Source organism: Lepidochelys kempii, chromosome 7 (genome assembly GCF_965140265.1).
Source record: "Lepidochelys kempii isolate rLepKem1 chromosome 7, rLepKem1.hap2, whole genome shotgun sequence".
NCBI lineage: Eukaryota > Metazoa > Chordata > Testudines > Cheloniidae > Lepidochelys > Lepidochelys kempii.
The window spans coordinates 61,134,022-61,152,861 of NC_133262.1; the positions used below are offsets into that span (position 1 = coordinate 61,134,022).

An 18,840-nucleotide genomic window follows, 5' to 3' on the forward strand; every position below is an offset into this window, starting at 1 on the left:
AACACACAGATTGTGCTCAACCAAGAGGAGCAAGCAAACCCATGAATGATTAGTTGTATCTTTTATTAACCTCAGTGGGTGAGGCCTTTTCTGCTTGTCTTTACTTGTCATTCCTTGTGAACCTGCTGCAGTGACCTTCATACTTTCTTCTTCATGCTTTTAAATCCTCGGCTGGCGCCCTGCCCGAAGCAAACAGTTGATGGGATTCTACAACAAAAACAAACCCTGTTAATACAAAAATCTTGAGGTCTTGTTTCTTTGTACTTATGTATGTGCCACTCAGAGCAAGCACACTTAACCGGAATGGTCACTTTGCTGAGATGCCTAACAAGATACCAATTTAGTTTGAAAGGGAATGACAATGACTGCTCTTTAACAGAGTACGCATTAGCAAAAGTTCTGCTTCATAGGGACACAGTCAGCAATGTAAAGGCAGGACTTGAATGGGGACAGATGGGTTTGTGAGGATGCAGCATATTTCTACCTCTCCCTGGCAACCCTTTAGTTCTCCACACCCTAAACTCTTTAAAAATCCCTCTAGCCCTTATGAAGGCTATTTAACATCTTCATCAATGACCTGGAAGAAACCATAAAATCATGACTGATAATGTTTGCGAATGATACAAAGATTGGGAGAGTGGTAAATAACGAAGAGGACAGGTCACTGATTCAGAGCTATATGGATCACTTGGTAAACTGTCCACAAGCAAATAATATGCATTTTAATACAGTTAAATGTAAACGTATACATTTTTGAATAAAGAATGTAGGCCATACTTACAGGATGGGGGACCCTATCCTGGGAAGCAGTGACACAAAGATTTGGAGGTCATGGCAGATAATCAACTGAACATGAGTTCCCAGTGTGACACTGTGATCAAAAAGCTAATGTGATCCTGAGATGCATAAACAGGGGAATTTCAAGTAGGAATAGAGAGGTTATTTTAGCTCAGTATTTGCCACTGGTGCAACTGCTGCTGTAATTCTGTGTCCAGTTCTGGTGCCCATAATTCAAGAAGGATATTGATAGATTGGAGAGAGTCCATAGAACGATTAAAGAATTAGAAAACATACCTTGTAGAATCATAGGACTGGAAAGGACCTCAAGAGGTCATTTAGTCCAGTTCCCTGCACTCACGGCAGGGCTATGTATTATCTAGACTATCCCTGACAGGTGTTTGTCTAACCTGCTCTTAAAATCTCCAACGATGAAGGTTCCACAATCTCCCCAGGCAATTTATTCCAGTTCTTAACCACCCTGACAGTTAGGAAGTTTTTCCTAATGTCCAACCTAAACCTCCCTTGCTTGAATTTATGCCCATTACTTCTTGTCCTATCCTCAGTGGTTAAGAACAATTTTTCTCTCTCCTCCTTGTAACAACCTTTTATGTACTTGAAAACTGTTGTGTCCCCTTATAATGATAAGCTAAATAGATTAAGCTTCTTGAGTGTAACAAAAAGATGGTTAAGCAGTGACTTGATTACAGTCTACAAGTATCTACATGGGGAGCAAATATTTAATTATGGACTCTTCAATGTAGCAGATAAAGATATAATACGATCCAAAGGCTAGAATTTGAAGCTAGACAAATTCAGACTGAAAATAAAGGCATAAATTTTTAATGGTGAGAGTAATGAATCATTAGAACAATTTACAAAGGGTCACAATAGATTCTCCATCACTGACAATTTTTAAAGCAAGATTGGATGTTTTTCTAAAAGATCTTCTCTGGGAATTATTTTGGGGAAGTTCTCTGGCCTGTGACATACAGGAGGTCAGGCTAGATCATCACAATGGTCCCTTCTGACTTTGGAATCTACGAATGATACATTCTGTTCACATTTTGAAGGGTTTTTAACAGATGCAGCGGTGTCTGCCTGCAAACAATCTGAAACAGCATCTGTGAGGTTTGAATTTCCCTGTTCATCTCATCAAGTTGGTGAGCTATTGTTAGGCATCTGAGTTGACATGTCAACACTTACTATTTCACTGCCCAAAGCGGGGTTGGCGGGGGGAATATCACATTATGAAGATCTCCACAAGCTCATTTTGGCACCATGTGTGATACATCTGAAGGATACCTCCTCTTATTCCTCCCTCTTCTGAGATCAAGGAGCCAAGCCCCAAGAGGCTAGCAGGGCAAGCCTCACCAAGAGGGAGTCAAACCCCACAGAACACACATTATCATTTTTTGAACATCTACACAGTTTAATGTCAGCAGTGTCTTATTTTGGCATCTGAAGCATAAGGACCTTATTTTGTGGCAGAACTTGGAAAACCACTACTCGCCCCCAATTCGATTTTTTGGTAAAGTGAAGTTTAATGAGGCATGCAACAGGCTTGAAGTTATACATTTGTATCTTAAAGGAGACTGAAAAGTCTGTGGCTAGGCCCTGTCTACACAACAAAGTTGCACTGATTTAACTTCACTGGTTTAAAAAGCAATATAGCTAAATGGGGTGCAATCTCCTTTTGTAGGCTTTGAAATTTTTACCATTATTATGGGTAGGCAAGGCTTGAAGCCTGGGACTGAGGCCTGAGTCAAGTTAGGGAATTTTACAAAAATATTCACCCTGTTTTTCTGGACCAGTGTTAGCAAGTCTCCTGCAGCTAGAGCCATTTTTCCACTATCTCATTTAAATTTTTTCACCATATTAATGGACAAAATGGTAAAAATGTGCCTGGCCAGTAGAGCCTTGTCTATACTAGGGCTCCCACGAGTGCTCAGGCCAGCTCAGCAGAACTGGTGGGGAATTTTTGTTAAGTGAAAGTGACGAGCTTAGGTTTGAGAGAAAATGCAAATAATAAAACAGCAGAAATGCTGACAAGTGAATTAGATCCTAGGAATTATTTTAGACTTAAAAACCTCATGTGTTACTAACAATTAGGGCTGTCAATTAATCACTTTAACTCAAGTGATTACCTCAAAACAAATTAACTTGGTTAAAAAATTGTGATTAACTGCAGTTTTAAATCACACTGTTAAACAATAATAGAATACCAATTTAAATTTATTATAAATATTTTGGATTTTTTTCTACATTTTCAAATATATTAATTTCAGTTATTCAGAATACAAAATGTACAGTGCTCACTTTATTACAAATATCTGCACTGTAAAAAAAAGAAATAGTATTTTTCAATTCACCTCATACAAGTACTGTAGTACAATATCTTTATCATGAAAGTGCAACTTACAAATGGAGAATTATTTTTATTTACATAACTGCAGTCAAAAACAAAACAATGTAAAACTTTAGCGCAGGGGTGGGCAAACTCCATCCCGTCAGGGCTTTGGATCCGGCCTGCGGGATTGTCCCCCGTGGTGCCACAGGCCCCGCGTCGCTCTCAGAAGCGGCTGGCACTACGTCCCTGCATGGCCCCTGGGGGAGGTGTGGCAGAGGGCTCCGTGTGTTGCCCTTGCCTCCAGGCACTGCCCCCCGCAGCTCCCATTGGCTGGGAACAGGGAACTGCGGCCAATGGGAGCTTCGGGGTAGGTACCTAGAGGTGTGGCAAGGGCAGCACGCAGAGCCCTTTCCCCCCCGCCTCCAGGTGTCGCGCAGGGAAATGGTTCCAGCTGCATCCTGGAGCAGCGCCGCATAGGGCCAAGGCAGGCAGGCAGGAAGGAAGCCTGCCCTGGCCCCGGTGCGCACCACTGCCACCCCAGAGCCGCTTTAGGTAAGCGGCACCAGGCCGGAGCCCAAACCCCTCCTGCACCCTGCCCCCCCAACTCCCTGCCTGCACCTCGCATCACTCCTGCACCCCAACTCCCTGCCCTGAGCCCCCTGCTGCACCCTGCACCCCAATTCCCTTCCCTGAGCCCCCTCATACACTCCACACCCCTCCTCTACCCCAATCCCTTGCCCTGGGCCTGATCCTGCACACCACACCCCCTCCCACACCCCAACCCCCTGCCCCAGCCCTGCATACAATTTCCCCACCCAGATGTGGCCCTTGGCCCAAAAGGTTTGCCCAACCCTGCTTTAGAGCCTGCAAGCCCACTCAGTCCTAGTGATTGGCTGAACAAGAAGTAAGACAAACAAGTTTATTTTCATTTACAGGAGACAATGCTGCCTGCTACTTATTTACAATGTCACTTGAAAATAAGAACAGGCATTCGCATGGCACTGTTGCAGCCAGCGTTGCAAGGTATTTATCTGCCAGATATGTTAAACATTCTTATCCCCCATCATGCTTCAATTTGCAAATATTTGTAATAAAATATAATAATATAAAAGTGAGCATTGTATTCTGCGTTGTAATTGAAATATATTTGAAAATGTAGAAAATACTTATAATAAATTTAAATTGGTACACATAATGAACTTCAGATTTAAAAGAAAAGAAAACATAAAAAGCTATAGGTTTTGACCCCCATCCTGGCTCCTGTGCATTGCTGCAGTAGCATACAAGGGTTGTACAGGAACCACAATTAGCTCTACACTGCCCCTTGCAAGTCCCAGTTACACCAGAGGCTGCTCCAACTATACTGATGGCAGTTTCAATCCACAGAGCAGCCCAGAATTTGGAGCCACCTTTGCACAACCTCATCTCACCTGCTGGAGGTACAGCACACAATCAAATCCACTTGCTTTAGCTGGATCTTAAGTATAGGGTTACCATATATCCGTATTTTCCCAGACATGTCCGGCTTTTTAGTTCTTAAATCGCCATCCGGGAGGAATTTTTAAATATCTAAAAACGTCCAGGAAAACAGGGATGTATGGTAACCCTAGATGGGAGCTGCCAGAGCTGCGGAGCGGGCCTTGCGGGTGCCGGCAACACACAGAGAGCCCTTGCCCCCCGCCCCCCGATCCTAAGAGCCAGAGGGACCTCCCAGGGGGCAAGGTGGGGGGTCCCAGCGGTACTTACCTGGGGTGGCTCCCGGGAAGCATCCAGCAGGTCCCTCTGGCTCCTACGGTTGGGTCGGGGGGTGGAGGGCTCTCTGCCCGCTGCCAGTGCCTGCAAGCCCTGACCCGATCCTAGGAGCCGAGGGACCTGCGGCAGGAGGGGTGAGTAGGCGAGTGGGGGCGAGCGAGCCAGTGGCTGGTGGGTGGGCGAGGAGGCAAGTGGCGGGTGGGGAGGGTGAAGAGAAGAGCAGTGAGGGAGCCAGCTGCGGGCTGGAGGGAGGGTGAGGAGGCAGGCGGCAAGCCAGCGGCAGGCGGGGGCGGTGAAAAGGACAGCAGCAGGCAGTGGGGGTTGAAGAGGCGAGCGGCGACAGAGCCAGCGGTGGGCAGGGGTGAGGAGGCAAGCAGCGAGCCAGTGGCAGGCAGGGATTCTCGGGGCGGGCCTGGGGGTTTCTGGAAGGGGAGTGAGGAGGTGAGTGCAGCAAGCCAATGGCAGGCCGGGGGTGAGGAGGGTTGCGGTGACGAGGCCAAGCAGGGAGGGGCATGACCTGGGGCAGAGTGGGGGTGGACTGTGGGTGAGGCTGACATCACCCCAATGTGGAGTGTCCTCTGTTTTGAATGTTCAAATATGGTAACCCTACAAAGTAAGACTCAAGAGAAGACTACACCCCTTCCGGGTCCCCCAGGCTGGCTGATTATTTAAAAAAGGTGAATTTGAGGGCATTTCCTTGGGTGAGTGTGTGCTTCTCATTCATTACACTTCTCTGTTACTGCAAAGATTCTCAGTTATGACAGCAAGAATCAAAGAAATGAATCACTATCAATGCACAATGCATTAAATTTGCAGCTGCCACCTGTTAAGTACAGAAACAGCAGTTTAATCCTAGTAAACTGCAAATAAACACTTAGAATTTGCTTTTTTCTTCAAAGCTCTTTGCAAACATCAATTAAAAGTCATGTTTACTTTTCACAAGTGCTAAGCTTTGTGCATAAATGTGTATTTAGAAGGCTCACCCCTCACTTGGGATGAACACTTAAAGGTATTACTTCGCAATATATCACAAGAGCATCCAAAGGCTCCAGTTAAGGTCAGGGCCCTATTGCGCAAGGTACTGCCCCAGCACATATGAAGACCCAGTCCCTGCTGCAAAGAGTGTACATAAAGGAAAACAGACCTGGATTTATAGAGCTTTTTCTCCTGCAGTGATGAAATTGGGCCACTCACAGGCTGGGTGGGATTCTCCATGCTCTCACTGGGACAGATTTCCATGGAATCCACTTGCAACTGCTCATAAGTCTCCACATTCACATCCATTGGCATGCTCACATCCAGCTTAGAGGGAGGCTTACTGTGCTTAGTGCTGCTGCAGAAACAAAACCCTCCTTTCAGGAACTGCCAACTGTCTCCTAGTCAACCCAAGATCAAGGGCCCAAGGTCATTTGATCAGGAGGTTACAAAACAAATTAAGTAAAATAGACTCAGGAGAGTCAGAGGGGGGCTAGCAGAAGGCAGTGAGTGTCCTTGATCACTCTTGGTGGCCTGTAAAATGTCCAAGCAAGCAGAGCACTGCAGTTCTAGAGGGGAAGCTGTCTCACAGGAGGAACTCTCTTACAAGGGGGTCTTCAGAGTGGAGAGTCAGAACTACTGCATTACAGTACATGGGCTTCACCACAAGCTTCTTTCTTATACCCATAAAGCATAACTGGATACATCTGGCTGAGCAGGGCCAATGAGTTTCCTTCCTTCCATAGCTTAGGGCGTCATGCTCCAAAGAGATGAATGTTGGTGCCTGACCCATGGCTAAGAAAGACACTTTCTACAATCAGCAGTTCACTTCCTTTCCAAGTTCTAAGCCAGGGATCGGCAACCTTTGGCATGCAGCCGATCAGGGTAAGCCCCCTGGTGGGCTGGGCCGGTTTGTTTACCTGCTGCGTCCACAGGTTCAGCCAATCGCAGCTCCCACCGGCTGCGGTTTGCCACTCCAGGCCAATGGGGGCTGCGGGAAGCAGTGGCCAGCACATCCCTCGGCCCACGCCAGAATAGAGAGTGCTGCAGAAGAGGCGAGGGACCGGTGTCGTCTGGCTGTGGGCAGCACCCTAACCCACAGATAGCGTGAACTGGGACGGAATGGCTCTGGCCCTTACTTGTGCAGGGTCACTGGTACCCTCTGGTTGACTTGCCAGGCTCCTCCATCTGGGATAGGATTCCTGAGCATGTGTTGGGCTCTCCAGGCCCATGCACCCATTCTGGGGATGGATCCCTGCACTTGACACAGCTTGGCAGGCCTTTTCCTGCCACTGCTGTCACAATGGAGATTGTTTGCCCTTCAGCCCTGCACTCACTCAGAAAAGGGAACAGAGTGCACCCTTCGGAGCAGAGCAGGTGCTGCTGGGATTGCAGCTCGGCTCTCTGTACTTCAGGGAGAGTGCAAGGGAAGCAGGGGGCTGGGCAAAATGGGGAGGACTCATTGGTTCACGGGTGAGGAGTGAGCAAATGTCTTTTTAGCACCCCTTTCACGCATGTGATGTGGGCAAGTCATCCCTGTTGGAAGGACCTGAAGTCCAGTATTCCTTGGCTCATGAATTCACATGCTATGCTGTAACATTTTTGCACTCAGTAAACATGTTATACACAAGAGGCCAGAAATAAACTAGTGCAATTATGGGAAGGGAATGCAGGAGCTCTGGAATCTGACACTAGCTTGTGTAAATATGAAGTGCTACTGACTAAGCCCAGAGAAGCATGAGGTTGCTGGATTTTCAGGTGTTCTCTGCTTCTGAGGACCAGTCCTCAGCACACAGAAGGATAAATTCTTGCTTTGTCAGTATATTTGGCACTTACCTTTTAGCTTTTTTTGGTTTATCAAATCGAAAATCAGAAGGATAAAGATGAACTTTGACTAAGTGATCTTTTCTGTCTTTGCTGCTCTTGAACTTCTCTGCACAGCCTTCTACCAAACACTGATACTAAAAAGCAAGAAGAGGGAAAGGTAATTCTAAAACTCATGCAGTATAAGCAAGATGGGAGTTACTCTCACAGAATTTCTCCAAGGCAAGGCAAGGCAAGGCAAGATGTTTACGTGGCACTTCCACATTGATACACAATTCTAAAGATGTATCATCATCATCATCTACTGGATTCTCTCTGAAAAGTGATTTAGTCCAATCACAAACTATTGGGCTCTCCAGCTTTTGTTTATGCAAGGAGGAAATGACTTTTCCCTCTACCACAGGAGCCACTGGGTGAAGTATATTTTATGGCCTGTGTTATTATTAAGACCATACGATTGTATGGTTCCTTTTAGCCTTAAAAACCTATGAAAACGAATAGAATTCACACATTACAATCTCCAAGTTACATGGGTGCGCTGAGATTGTTTCACTAGTTTAACTTGTTGGGAAACTACTTCCATCTCGGATATTAGGAAAATATTGTTCATTTTCTGCCACCCCTTGCACATGGTTTCTTGACTGCCTGTGTATGAAGCAAAGTCCAAACTGCTAAGGCCCATCAAGCAAAACTCCTGGGAAGTCCAATACTGGCAAGTACCTGCAAATGGTGGCAGCAGGAAACCTCCTTGATAAAAATGTGTAGTTTACAGAGGACAGAAGAGAGAATTATCTGCTGACTGAACTCAGGATGCTTAAATATTAGCAAAGTTTGATTAAACCAGTTAACTATTCCAATTCCACAGATGGGCAAACCGACTACTCCAGCACTGCACAAGCAGGATAGAGCCTGTTTGACAAGAAAACCATTTCCCTTGTTTCTTTCCTGTCTTCACTTTAGGTACTATTATCCTAGGGAGAAGTTAGCTCAAGTCAGACTTACACACTTGTGTTTATCCACCAATTCTCATTTTTACAATAAGCAAAGGAGAAAGGATGGCTAGTCCTACATGCAGGAGATCTGGGTTCTACTCCTGGCACTGTGTGTGACCATGGGAAAGTCTCTTCCTCGCCGATAGCCAAAGTTTCTCCATCAGAAAAACAAGAATAATACATTCTTAAATCACTGGACATTATGAGACATAAAGCACATGTAGTGCTTAGAGATCCTTGGACAGAAGGCACTAGAGACTGCAAAGAATATTATTGTTTTCCTTTTGCATGAATCAACTTGTGTCTTGTACTCTGTCTGTAACTAGGACCATACCAAATATACAGTCCATTTTGATCAATTTCATGGTCATAACATTTTAAAATATAGTAAATTTTAGGATTTCCGCTATTTAAATCTGAAATTTCACAGTCTTGTAATTGTAGGGGTCCTGACCCAAAAATGAGTTGGGGAAGAGGGCGTAGCAAGTTTACTGTGCAGGGGGGATTTTTACTAGAAATTTATCACGTGCTGGATACACAAGGAAATCTTTGCTTGCAACTCACCATATTTTGCTTCTCTGCCATTATCTGGAAGAGAGAGTCATGCCACTCTAGGATGTGAGTATCCAACAGATGCCCAGAGGGGAAAGAGCGTTTGCAGAAAGAGCACATGTTCCTGTGCAGTGTGTTGTAGTGATGTTCATAACCCTCTAAGGTATCAAAGACCTGGCAGCACCCAACAATATGACAACAGAATTCTGACACCCTAGAAGGAAGCGATGAAAACATTTGTATTTTTAGGTTAAGTCAAGGCCACCCAGAGCATATGGCTCAGTTCTTCTGCATACATCTAAATAAAATCTCTACATTATGGCAGTTTTCATTAATATCTACTCGACACAGGAGAAGATGAGCGCTATTAAACTGGAGACACAATAGAAGTAGTTTGTGAGGATTTTGTAATTAGGAACTCATATTTGTGGCTCAAACTTCTTTTACCTAACTCACAGCTAGAATCTGTGGGTCATACATACAGAGCTGAACTTACGATAAATTACGGAATGAATTAATACTGAGCAGCAGTATGAGCTATTATATTACAAAATCCCAGTAGATCTCTATGAAATAGCTACACTCACTTTCAGTTTGTTCTCTAGGTATCTTCTAGTTTCAAAATATTCAGTAATCATCCCAGAAAAAACTGGATGAAGATCTTGGGCAATGTGTTCATTTTGACCAGGTTATTCTCCCTGACCAAACAACTGCATATTTTCCCCTGAACTCCAAATATTTTTTAGTTGACTGCAGTAATGATCTATCATGTAATTTGCTCAGATCTTCTAGGTTAGCTGAGATTTAAATTCCCAGGTATCTTCAGGAATGCATTGCCCATTTACACCCATGTTTTCTGAAGGGATGATTTCTCCAGATCTGGCAAAGAGATAACCAACATTTCAGATTTAACATCATTTTAAAGCCAGACACTTCCTCAAAACCTGAATTTCTTTCAATAACTATATGGAAAACTTCAGGTTCAATAACTATCACATCATCCACCTTTAAGGCACTTTGTGATGTCTTCCTTCCTTCCTCTCCATCTCCATGGTTAGTGCAAAAAAATAGAGACTGAAGACATCCCTGTCTAGTGTCTGTATAACTCAGACAGATAAGACCCAACTCCAATGACTTATGCTGACGTTTTTGGACTGGTGTAAAGAGAAATATTCCTCTTAAGGAAACAGGAGCCAAAGCTTATCTGAAGATGCAATAAACAAAAAAAAAAACCGTACCATCCATCAAGAGACCTCTCTTTGTCAAGAAATAACAAAGGGGAATCAGTTTACTTTGCTCTGGTACTAGGAATGATTGAAAGTACTCCATAATTATTCAACATTTGTTTATTCTTAATGAATCCAGTCTGAGCCAGATATATTCAACACTGACAGACAGCATGGACCACAACCTGGTAGTTAGAGGGAGGGTCAAAAATCAATCAAATGCATTTTTGTTACAGGACCCACAACAGAATTTGTCTGAACGACATCACTTACTTGGATCTTTCGGTCACTTCAGTAACATTTGTTAAGATATCTTGGAGATACAAGTGTCTATGTATGTCTCCATCCTGGAACAGGGAATAGCGATTATAGGTATGTTACAGCAATGTGTGTTCAAAAAGCAAATTGGAAATTATTTTTATTCCCAACAAGTAACTCTGTTAAAACAGAGTTAAGAATGAGAATACATGTTACTGTGAACTCGACTCTTAGGTCAATATGTTATCCTTGATCCACTTTGCTAAACTCAGCTTATAGACCACAATTAAAAGTGCAACTTGGCATACTCAATAGAGCCCCTGGGTTTACGTACACACAAGTACCAGTGTCCTTTACTGTTACTATGAGCTGCTTTGTTGCTAACAACCGAGGACATAATTCTAGAGACACTCAAGGTCACCGAGACTAACTCATGAGTATAATGTTTGCAAAGGATCACACATCCAAAGGGGATTCTTCTATAGCTCTAGTAGAAATGGGCTGTGCTTCTGGAGCAGGAGTCAAGAGTTTTATTTGTGCCATGACTGAGAAGTTCCAAGTGGCTAAATCAGGCAGCACAGCAACAAATGTTCTGCTATCATGGACTGGTTTCAGTTTTTTTCTTTATAAAAAATTAAATAAAAAAAGGGACACAGTCCACTGCAGCTTTCAAAGACGACAGTCACTTTGAACCATTTTACTTGTGAATCTGTTTCCATACAGCTTCTTTTCTGCCATTACAATCACATTCACACATCTGCACGTATCATGTTGCCTTAGCTGCATACCAGAGCGTTCTGGAATAGACTCAGCAGTTCTCCCACAGTGCCTCACCAGGTGATAGAGTGCCCTGACAGGCACCACTAACACAGAGAACGTTACCTTCAGACATCATATCACAGAAAGTTGGGAGGACGGAAGACTGACAAAACTGCTGAATTAGTTACAGTGAGACAGCCATGTGTCAGCCTAAGCAACACAGTGAGCTGCCAGTCATGCCATTAACTAGTTACAAACTCAGTTAACAGTGCCAGAGTCTGTAACCAAAGGCAGAGGCCTCACTATCCAGGTGAAAGAAGACAAACCCACTCTAGATGCTGGGAAAGGGGAGGGTTGTAACTCCTTCCAGTGTGTTGTCCTTGGCCATGCTAGAGGGCTCTAGCTTTTTTATCTGCTAACAGAAGGCTTATATATTTGAGGCCCACTTGTGTGCTTCTCACCCCAACCTGGCCGTTGTTCCACCCTCACAACGTAGGGCCTTTGAGCTGCTGTGATGAAGAGTGGTGGTGGTGGTGGACGACGAGTCTGCACAGTTCTGCTCCTGGTTCTAACTGGTTTCAAACTTGGTCCTCAACCTCTGTGACGAACTCTAGTGCTTGTCTCTGCTGCTGCTCGGACATTTCCTGAGAGCTGCACAACACAGACAGGATTCCTGACTGTCATAGCTACTTACACAGCTCTGAACAGCAGCAGAGGTACTGCAGCCATCTGTCTGCAGACTTAGGCTCACCTTAGTTTGCTTTGCACTAAAAGACATTTTTTGCAACCAAATGGGCTAGAGACATGAGTATCTGCATAAAACTATGTCATGTAGTCTAGCAGTGCAGACACATACGATCCACGTCCAGGAGCCTGAAGACCCTGGCCATCAGCAGTGCTCAGCACATCAGGGATGAGGGAGATTTAACCCAAAACATTCCCCAGCTAGACCACATGAGGGACTCATCCCTGGAGGTTGCTGGGCTGGACTGACTCCTGCCACCAGTAGGATAGGCTTACAGCAAGTCTATCAAGTTCGGGCAATTTTCCTATAACCACAGGTCCTGAGTCACAGGACTACATGAAACGCTCCCGCTGTTCAACAGGAGCATAGTGTTAACACTCCTGATTTGGGGGGAATGGGATTTTGGCTGCGGCTGGGGCCAGTCTGGCAATGACGTGAGAAGCTCCAGCGGTCTAGAAAAGTTGAGCCTCTCTTGGGCGGCCTGCTCTGCTTGCCTGCCTGCCTGCGGGGGGCAGAACAGCGTGAAGAGCGAGCAGAGGTGAGGCGCGGGTAGGGGCACAGCGGGGATTCACAGCTCAGTCAAACCGAAACACACAGGACGCCCAAAGAGAGTCTCGGCTGGATCCAGTTGGTGATTTGTGCTCCGGCGGCACTGGAGCAGGTGTCTCTCGAGGGCAGGGACAGCCCCCGGGCACTGGGTCGAAGGAGCTCTGGGGCGGGGGGAAGCACCGAGAACAGAGCTCGCTGCTGCTCGGCCCAGCTGGTGCCCTCGGGCGCACAGGTGCCCTCTCCGCTGGGACTGCATTTCCCAGCCTGCCCCGCGGGTAACAGGCCGGAGGCCACGCGAGGGCTGCCGGGAGCTGTAGTCGCAGCCAAGGCCCTTACCTCAAAGAACTCGTGCTGGCGATGGAAGCGGAGGCGGCTGGGGGAGAAGCAGAAGGGGGCCCGCGGCGGGGTGCGGGGCCAGACGGGCAGCAGCGGCCGCTCCACTCGCAGTGAGACGCTGAGCTCCGGCGGCAGCAGCATCCTGTCGAAGCGGTGTCTCCGCGAACAGGACGCGCTCACCCGACCGCCATCTTTTTGGGGCGCGGGGAAAGAGCAGATCACTTCCGGGTCGGCGGGTACTTCCAGGTCACATCGGAGTGGGTCGGGTATCGTGAGGCCTGGGAGCGATCCGGGGCTGCGGTTAGTGAGGAGTCTTCCAGACCACCCCGCTGCCGCGGTTCCTCAGCGAGCTAGGCAGCGTGGGGAAACAGGGAGAGAGGTGCCCTGAAATGACAGGTCCCGACACTGTTCTCTGATTGGCTCCAGGGATGCTGCCGTTACCGCGTCGGCCAATCGGAGCCTGTGCACCTCTTCCCCGCGCGCAGCTTGGCCGCCGGAGGCGTGCTGCTGGTTACCGTTAACGGCTGCGGTGGGAATTCCTGACTAGCCCCTGGCTCTCCCCTCTCCCACTGGGCGCGCGTCCCGGAGCGCCACCTACCGGCCTATCGACGTGGGGCCTTCTCCGCGCGCGCCGCCTCCCCTCCCAACGCGCGGCGGCGGCGGGAGCGGCTCAGCCCCGGCACAAGGTACCCGCTTTCCAGCGAAGCGAAGCGGGCGCGGGCGGTGGGACGCATGAGGGCTGGGAGCTCGGCCTTGTCCCATACGCCCCTCCCCGCGGCCCTCAGCGCAAGGCAGGCTGCAGAGCGATTGTCGCCGGCGCTAGGGGGTGAGCGGGAACCTGGGCCTCGGTTGGGGACCCCACAGCAACGGCGGGCCTGGGGTAGCCGTTTCCGTCGTAGCAACGCGGCGGGCATGGGGAGCTGGCTCTGCGCGGTGGCACTGATCCCCAAGGGGATCTGACCTCCCGCCGAAACCAATAGCAACATTACGACTCGGGGGGTCTCTGGCCCTACGCCCGCTTGGGTTCTTGTTGGTCTTTGATTTGTTTATTACCGTATCTTCTGGGGCGAGCAGGTGCATGACAGTAGTGTCCGTGCAGAGGTGTAGAAAGGCTTTCTTGACCAGAGATTTCCTTTAGAGGTTCAGGCACGGGGCTCACCCAATAGAGAGAGGCGCTCCCTGCTTAGTTTGTCTACCAGGTGATTTCTAGCCCCCCTGGCTATAGCATTTTGGTTGTGTCACTGCTCTTGGTTATGGAGGAGCCCCACTACTGCCTGCAGGGATCAAAGTTAGCTCTAATTCTGTGGGAATATCTTTCCCACCAAACTAGTGCACATTATTACCTCACTTACCTTAATCTGAATTAATGTGACAGGACCTTTGGTCCCATTATTCTAAGAGTTTGTTCTCTGTCTGGATTTTATTTGGATCTTTTAAAATTATTAGCTGAAGTATCATCTTTTGTTTTTATGCAGTCTCTCTCTCTCTCTCTCTGCTCCTTTCATCTTCTCTTTGCCTGGTCCTGTACTGTCTAATTTATGCTGGTATGTAAGGATATCTACTGACAATAAGTCAAAATCAGTCGCTGTTTCCTCCTCGCCAAAACTCCAGATGTATTTCTGTTTTCTTTACAGGTCAAATCCTGTTGTGAAATAAATCCACCAGGTTCCCCTCAGTCTTATTTTCCCACAGATTTACTGTTAGTATGTTACTTTCTTGAGTGGGTGGGTTTGATTGACATTCCCAGTGAGGTTAGCTAAGTATATTAAAAAATTATGCTAATTTCAGAATAACTGTGTGAGGATTCAGTTATCTCTTTCCCATTAGTTGTTACTATATTTGAAGTTGCAAGAAAATGTGTGGAACTGTGATAAGTAGAAACTGGACACATTTTTACCCTTGACTCTCTAAAGATGAGAAGATCTGCTGTGCTACTCTTTTCTCCCAGGGCTTTTCTAGATTTGGATTTGGAAGATGTTTGGGTTATTAACATGTGTTAGTTAAAAACTTCCAAACCCTAGTCTAGACAAGACCTCACTCTGCGATCCAAGCATATATGTAGAGCAGAATATTGGTTTAGAGAAAGACCCTGCAGATCTTGGAGCATTTTGCTCTTTGTAATCAAATCTGTGTCTCTGTACCATGCCCATCACCTTTGTATCTTGTTGCCAGTATTCAGCTGTTCAGTATATGCCCATTATTTAAATACCATTTCCTGCTTAACGGGGCTTTTCAGTTTTGTGTCTTTGGTCAAGATGTTTCCTATTTGACATGCAGACTTGCTAGTGTAAACTGATGGTTAGCTGCCTTCCTGCCATTTAGCCTCTAGAGGGCTTCCTCCCCCTTCAATGGGAGACTGTCTCCCCAAGCATACTTTATGGTTGAGTCAGTGTAACTAATGGGGAGCTTAGAGATCTGGTCATCAGATGAAGAGACAAAGTAGGCAGAGGCTGAGAGGCAAAGGAAAGGAAATACTTTTCTTTCTCTAGCTTTTCCACTGTAATCAATAACAGCTAGTCTACATGTAGAAATTGGCTACTGTCACTATTTCAGAATAACAGGTTTCAGAGTAGCAGCCGTGTTAGTCTGTATTTGCAAAAAGAAAAGGAGTACTTGTGGCACCATAGAGACTAACAAATTTATTTGAGCATAAGCTTTCGTGAGCTACAGCTCACTTCATCAGATGCATTCAGTGGAAAATACAGTGGGGAGATTTATATACATAGAGAACATGAAACAGTGGGTGTTACCATACACACTGTAACAAGAGTGATCACTTAAGGTGAGCTATTACCAGCAGGAGAGTGGGGGGAGGGAGCCTTTTGTAGTGATAATCAAGGTGGGCCATTTCCAGCAGTTGACAAGGACAGTAGGAGGGGAAATAAACAAGGGGAAATAGTTTTACTTTGTGTAATGACCCATCCACTCCCAGTCTTTATTCAAGCCTCAGTTAATGGTGTCCAGTTTGCAAATTAATTCCAATTCAGCAGTCTCTCGTTGGAGTCTGGTTTTGAAGTTTTTTTGTTGAAGAATTGCCACTTTTAGGTCTGTAATTGAGTAACCAGAGAGATTGAAGTGTTTTCCTACTGGTTTTTGAATGTTATAATTCTTGATGTCTGATTTGTGTCCATTTATTCTTTTACGTAGAGACTGTCCGGTTTGGCCAGTGTACATGGCAGAAGGGCATTGCTGGCACATGATGGCATATATCACATTTGTAGATGTGCAGGTGAATGAGCCTCTGATAGTGTGGCTGATGTGATTAGGCCCTATGATGGTGTCCCCTGAATAGATATGTGGACACAGTTGGCAACGGGCTTTGTTGCAAGGATAGGTTCCTGGGTTAATGGACAGACAGCCCCCCAACCTGAAGCAAATTCTCACCAGCAACCACACAGCAGAACCGCTAACCCAGGAACCTATCCTTGCAACAAAGCCCGTTGCCAACTGTGTCCACATATCTGTTTACACAAAGCTAAATTATACTGGCATAATTTTTCTGAAATAGCTATCCTGGTCAATTTCCCTCAGATAGACAAGGCCTAACTCAGTTTTAAGTCACATCTTTTGTGATTTTGGTACAAGTCTGTATATGGACAGTTATTCCGAAATCACTGACCAAACTCATACTTGCATAAAAATAACAAGGTGTGAATTCCAAAGGATTTTTTTATTTTGATGTAAGTATAATTAATCCAGCCTTCAGAAGCCTGCAGCAGCACCTTCAAATTTAACCTCTGCGGAGTAGAGCCTGTACTCTGCATACTACAAAGCTGTGGGGTAAAAGTTTCAAAAGTGCCTAAGGGGCTTAGGAACTATTGTTTATACATGGAACTATTCAGGGACAGCTATGGATGGACACACTTATTCAAGAATGTGTGTGCCTTGTTCCTGTTTAGTTTAATACAATTTAAAAGTGGATTGAACTAAAGAGGAATAAAGCACTATTATTCCAGAAAAAGCGTCCACACATAGAGTTATGCAAAAACTGTTATTTCTGCACAACTCCATGGCTATGTACACACTGCAGCTTAAGTTGGTATAAGTTATGTCGTTCAGGAGTGTGAATAAACCACCCCGTTGAGTGATGTAAATTAAACCGACCTAAGCTCCGGTGTGGACAGCGCTATGTCGGTGGGAGAGCTTCTCCTGCTGACATAACTACGAGCCTCTGCACTAGCAGCGCTGAGTTCTGTAGTGTAGTCATAGCCATGTGTAAACAAGCTCTAAGTCCCAATTTCAAAAATGATTTAGGTACTGAAGAGTCTAAATTACATTAACTTTCAAGGAAATTTAAGCTCTGAAGTGCCAAAGTCATTTTTGAAAATGAGACTTGGTCTCCTAGGCCACTAAGGCAATTTTGAACTTTTTTACCCTTGTTGATTAGCTTTGAATTTTAGTGGTAAGGATCATCTGTTGTGTTTTGCATTCAGTGTACTGTGAAATCTGTAACCCTAGGTGGAAGCATGAGTGAATTCCGCATTCACCATGATGTGAATGAGCTGTTAAGCCTGCTACGTGTTCATAGAGAGGAAGGAGCTGAAGTGTACATAGATCTTCTGCAAAAGAACCGAACCCCTTATGTTACCACAACTGTCTCTGCACACAGTGCTAAGGTGAGTTAATTTGGGTTTACTCGCTGCTAGGCTGCAGTGATGATTGAAATGCATTTTTTTCTTAATTGGAGTGTGACTAGGTGACAGGTCTCAAAGTGTAACCATAAACAGGGAATTGTCATCCAACAGGGTTGTGTCTTGTGCGGGCTCACAGGGATCATTATTGGCCCTATGCTATTTAACATTTTTATCAATGACCTGGAAGAAAATATAAAATCATCACTGATAAAGTGTGCAGATGACACAAAAATTGGGGGAGTGGTAAATAATGAAGAGGACAGGTCACTGATGCAGAGCAATCTGGATTGCTTGGTAAGATGAGCGCTATCAAATGATATACTATTTAATAATGACATGTAATGTATACATCTAGGAACAAAGAATAAAGGCCATGCTGATATCAGGGTGGATTTGATCTAAATCACTCGTCAGGAAGATTCAATTTAATCATGGATTTCTACATAAAAGTGCATTTATTCTTGTTGGTTATTATAACCTTAATACATATGTTTCTACATCTCTCTCCAAGTTGTAGTTTCATTTTTAGAAGGTTACACTATATGTTTTTAAAGTGATTTATTTTGAAAACTTTTCAGATTAGTTTTACAGCTATATCAGAAAATGAATGATTGTTTGATTATTTCATTTACAAAAGGTAATTGAAGCAGGTAGTTGTGAAGTCATTAGGAGGTGAACTATCTTCAATTCAACAGGTTAATCATTAATATTTGGAGGATTTCCTTGCCACGCTGTATTAGGAGGAGAACATCATCAGACAGACATTTAAATTGTTTTGTTTAACTAAAACAACAATGTTATGTATTCTGGATTTCTTGAATGGTTCACCCTTAGCTCTGAAGTTCATCATAGTTCACATTATGGAGGGATGATCGCTGGATGTCCATGTCATAGCCAATTCCTCCTCTTCAGCATTTAAGGTTTGACCCTGGCACCGAATATTGAGAATATTTACAAGAAAATGAGCTGGAGATAGTGCTTGTCCCATTCATTTTTTTAATGTTTGTAATTTAACTCTGTCATTGCATATTTCTCTTTTTAGGATCTCACTCAGTTCTTTCCAAATTTCAACAGAGTCAGTAATAAAACAGCTATTTCCCTGCGCTTTGTT

General features: G+C 45.2%; 2 protein-coding genes across 10 annotated transcripts in view; one reads left to right on the top strand and one right to left on the bottom strand.

The window, feature by feature from the left end:
• Window positions 1-44: 44 nt before the first annotated feature.
• Window positions 45-13,663, bottom strand: ZNF511 (zinc finger protein 511). Of its 3 annotated transcripts, none has more exons than XM_073353121.1 (6): window positions 13,096-13,663; window positions 10,722-10,795; window positions 9,235-9,436; window positions 7,691-7,815; window positions 6,074-6,212; window positions 45-207 (listed from the first exon to the last, which is right to left on the bottom strand). In XM_073353121.1, exons 1-6 carry the CDS (start codon window positions 13,234-13,236, stop codon window positions 160-162), a joined length of 729 nt encoding a protein of 242 aa, XP_073209222.1. In that variant the 5' UTR covers window positions 13,237-13,663; the 3' UTR covers window positions 45-159. The 3 variants fall into 3 exon arrangements, with proteins under 3 accessions (XP_073209222.1, XP_073209221.1, XP_073209220.1); XM_073353120.1 differs by having other exon boundaries at window positions 6,024-6,209; window positions 13,096-13,661; XM_073353119.1 differs by having other exon boundaries at window positions 6,024-6,212; window positions 13,096-13,657.
• Window positions 13,142-18,840, top strand: part of TUBGCP2 (tubulin gamma complex component 2) — a 91,684-nt gene continuing 85,985 nt past the window's right edge. For 3 of the 7 annotated variants that reach the window (XR_012159936.1, XM_073353110.1, XM_073353114.1), the window contains exons 1-2: window positions 13,792-13,921; window positions 17,554-17,711. Coding sequence is in view for 5 of the 7 variants with exons in the window: in XM_073353110.1 (XP_073209211.1) it covers window positions 13,828-13,921; window positions 17,554-17,711 (252 nt within the window). In the remaining 2 variants the exon portion in view is untranslated. The other 4 variants (XM_073353112.1, XM_073353113.1, XM_073353111.1 and 1 more) reach the window with 4 other exon arrangements.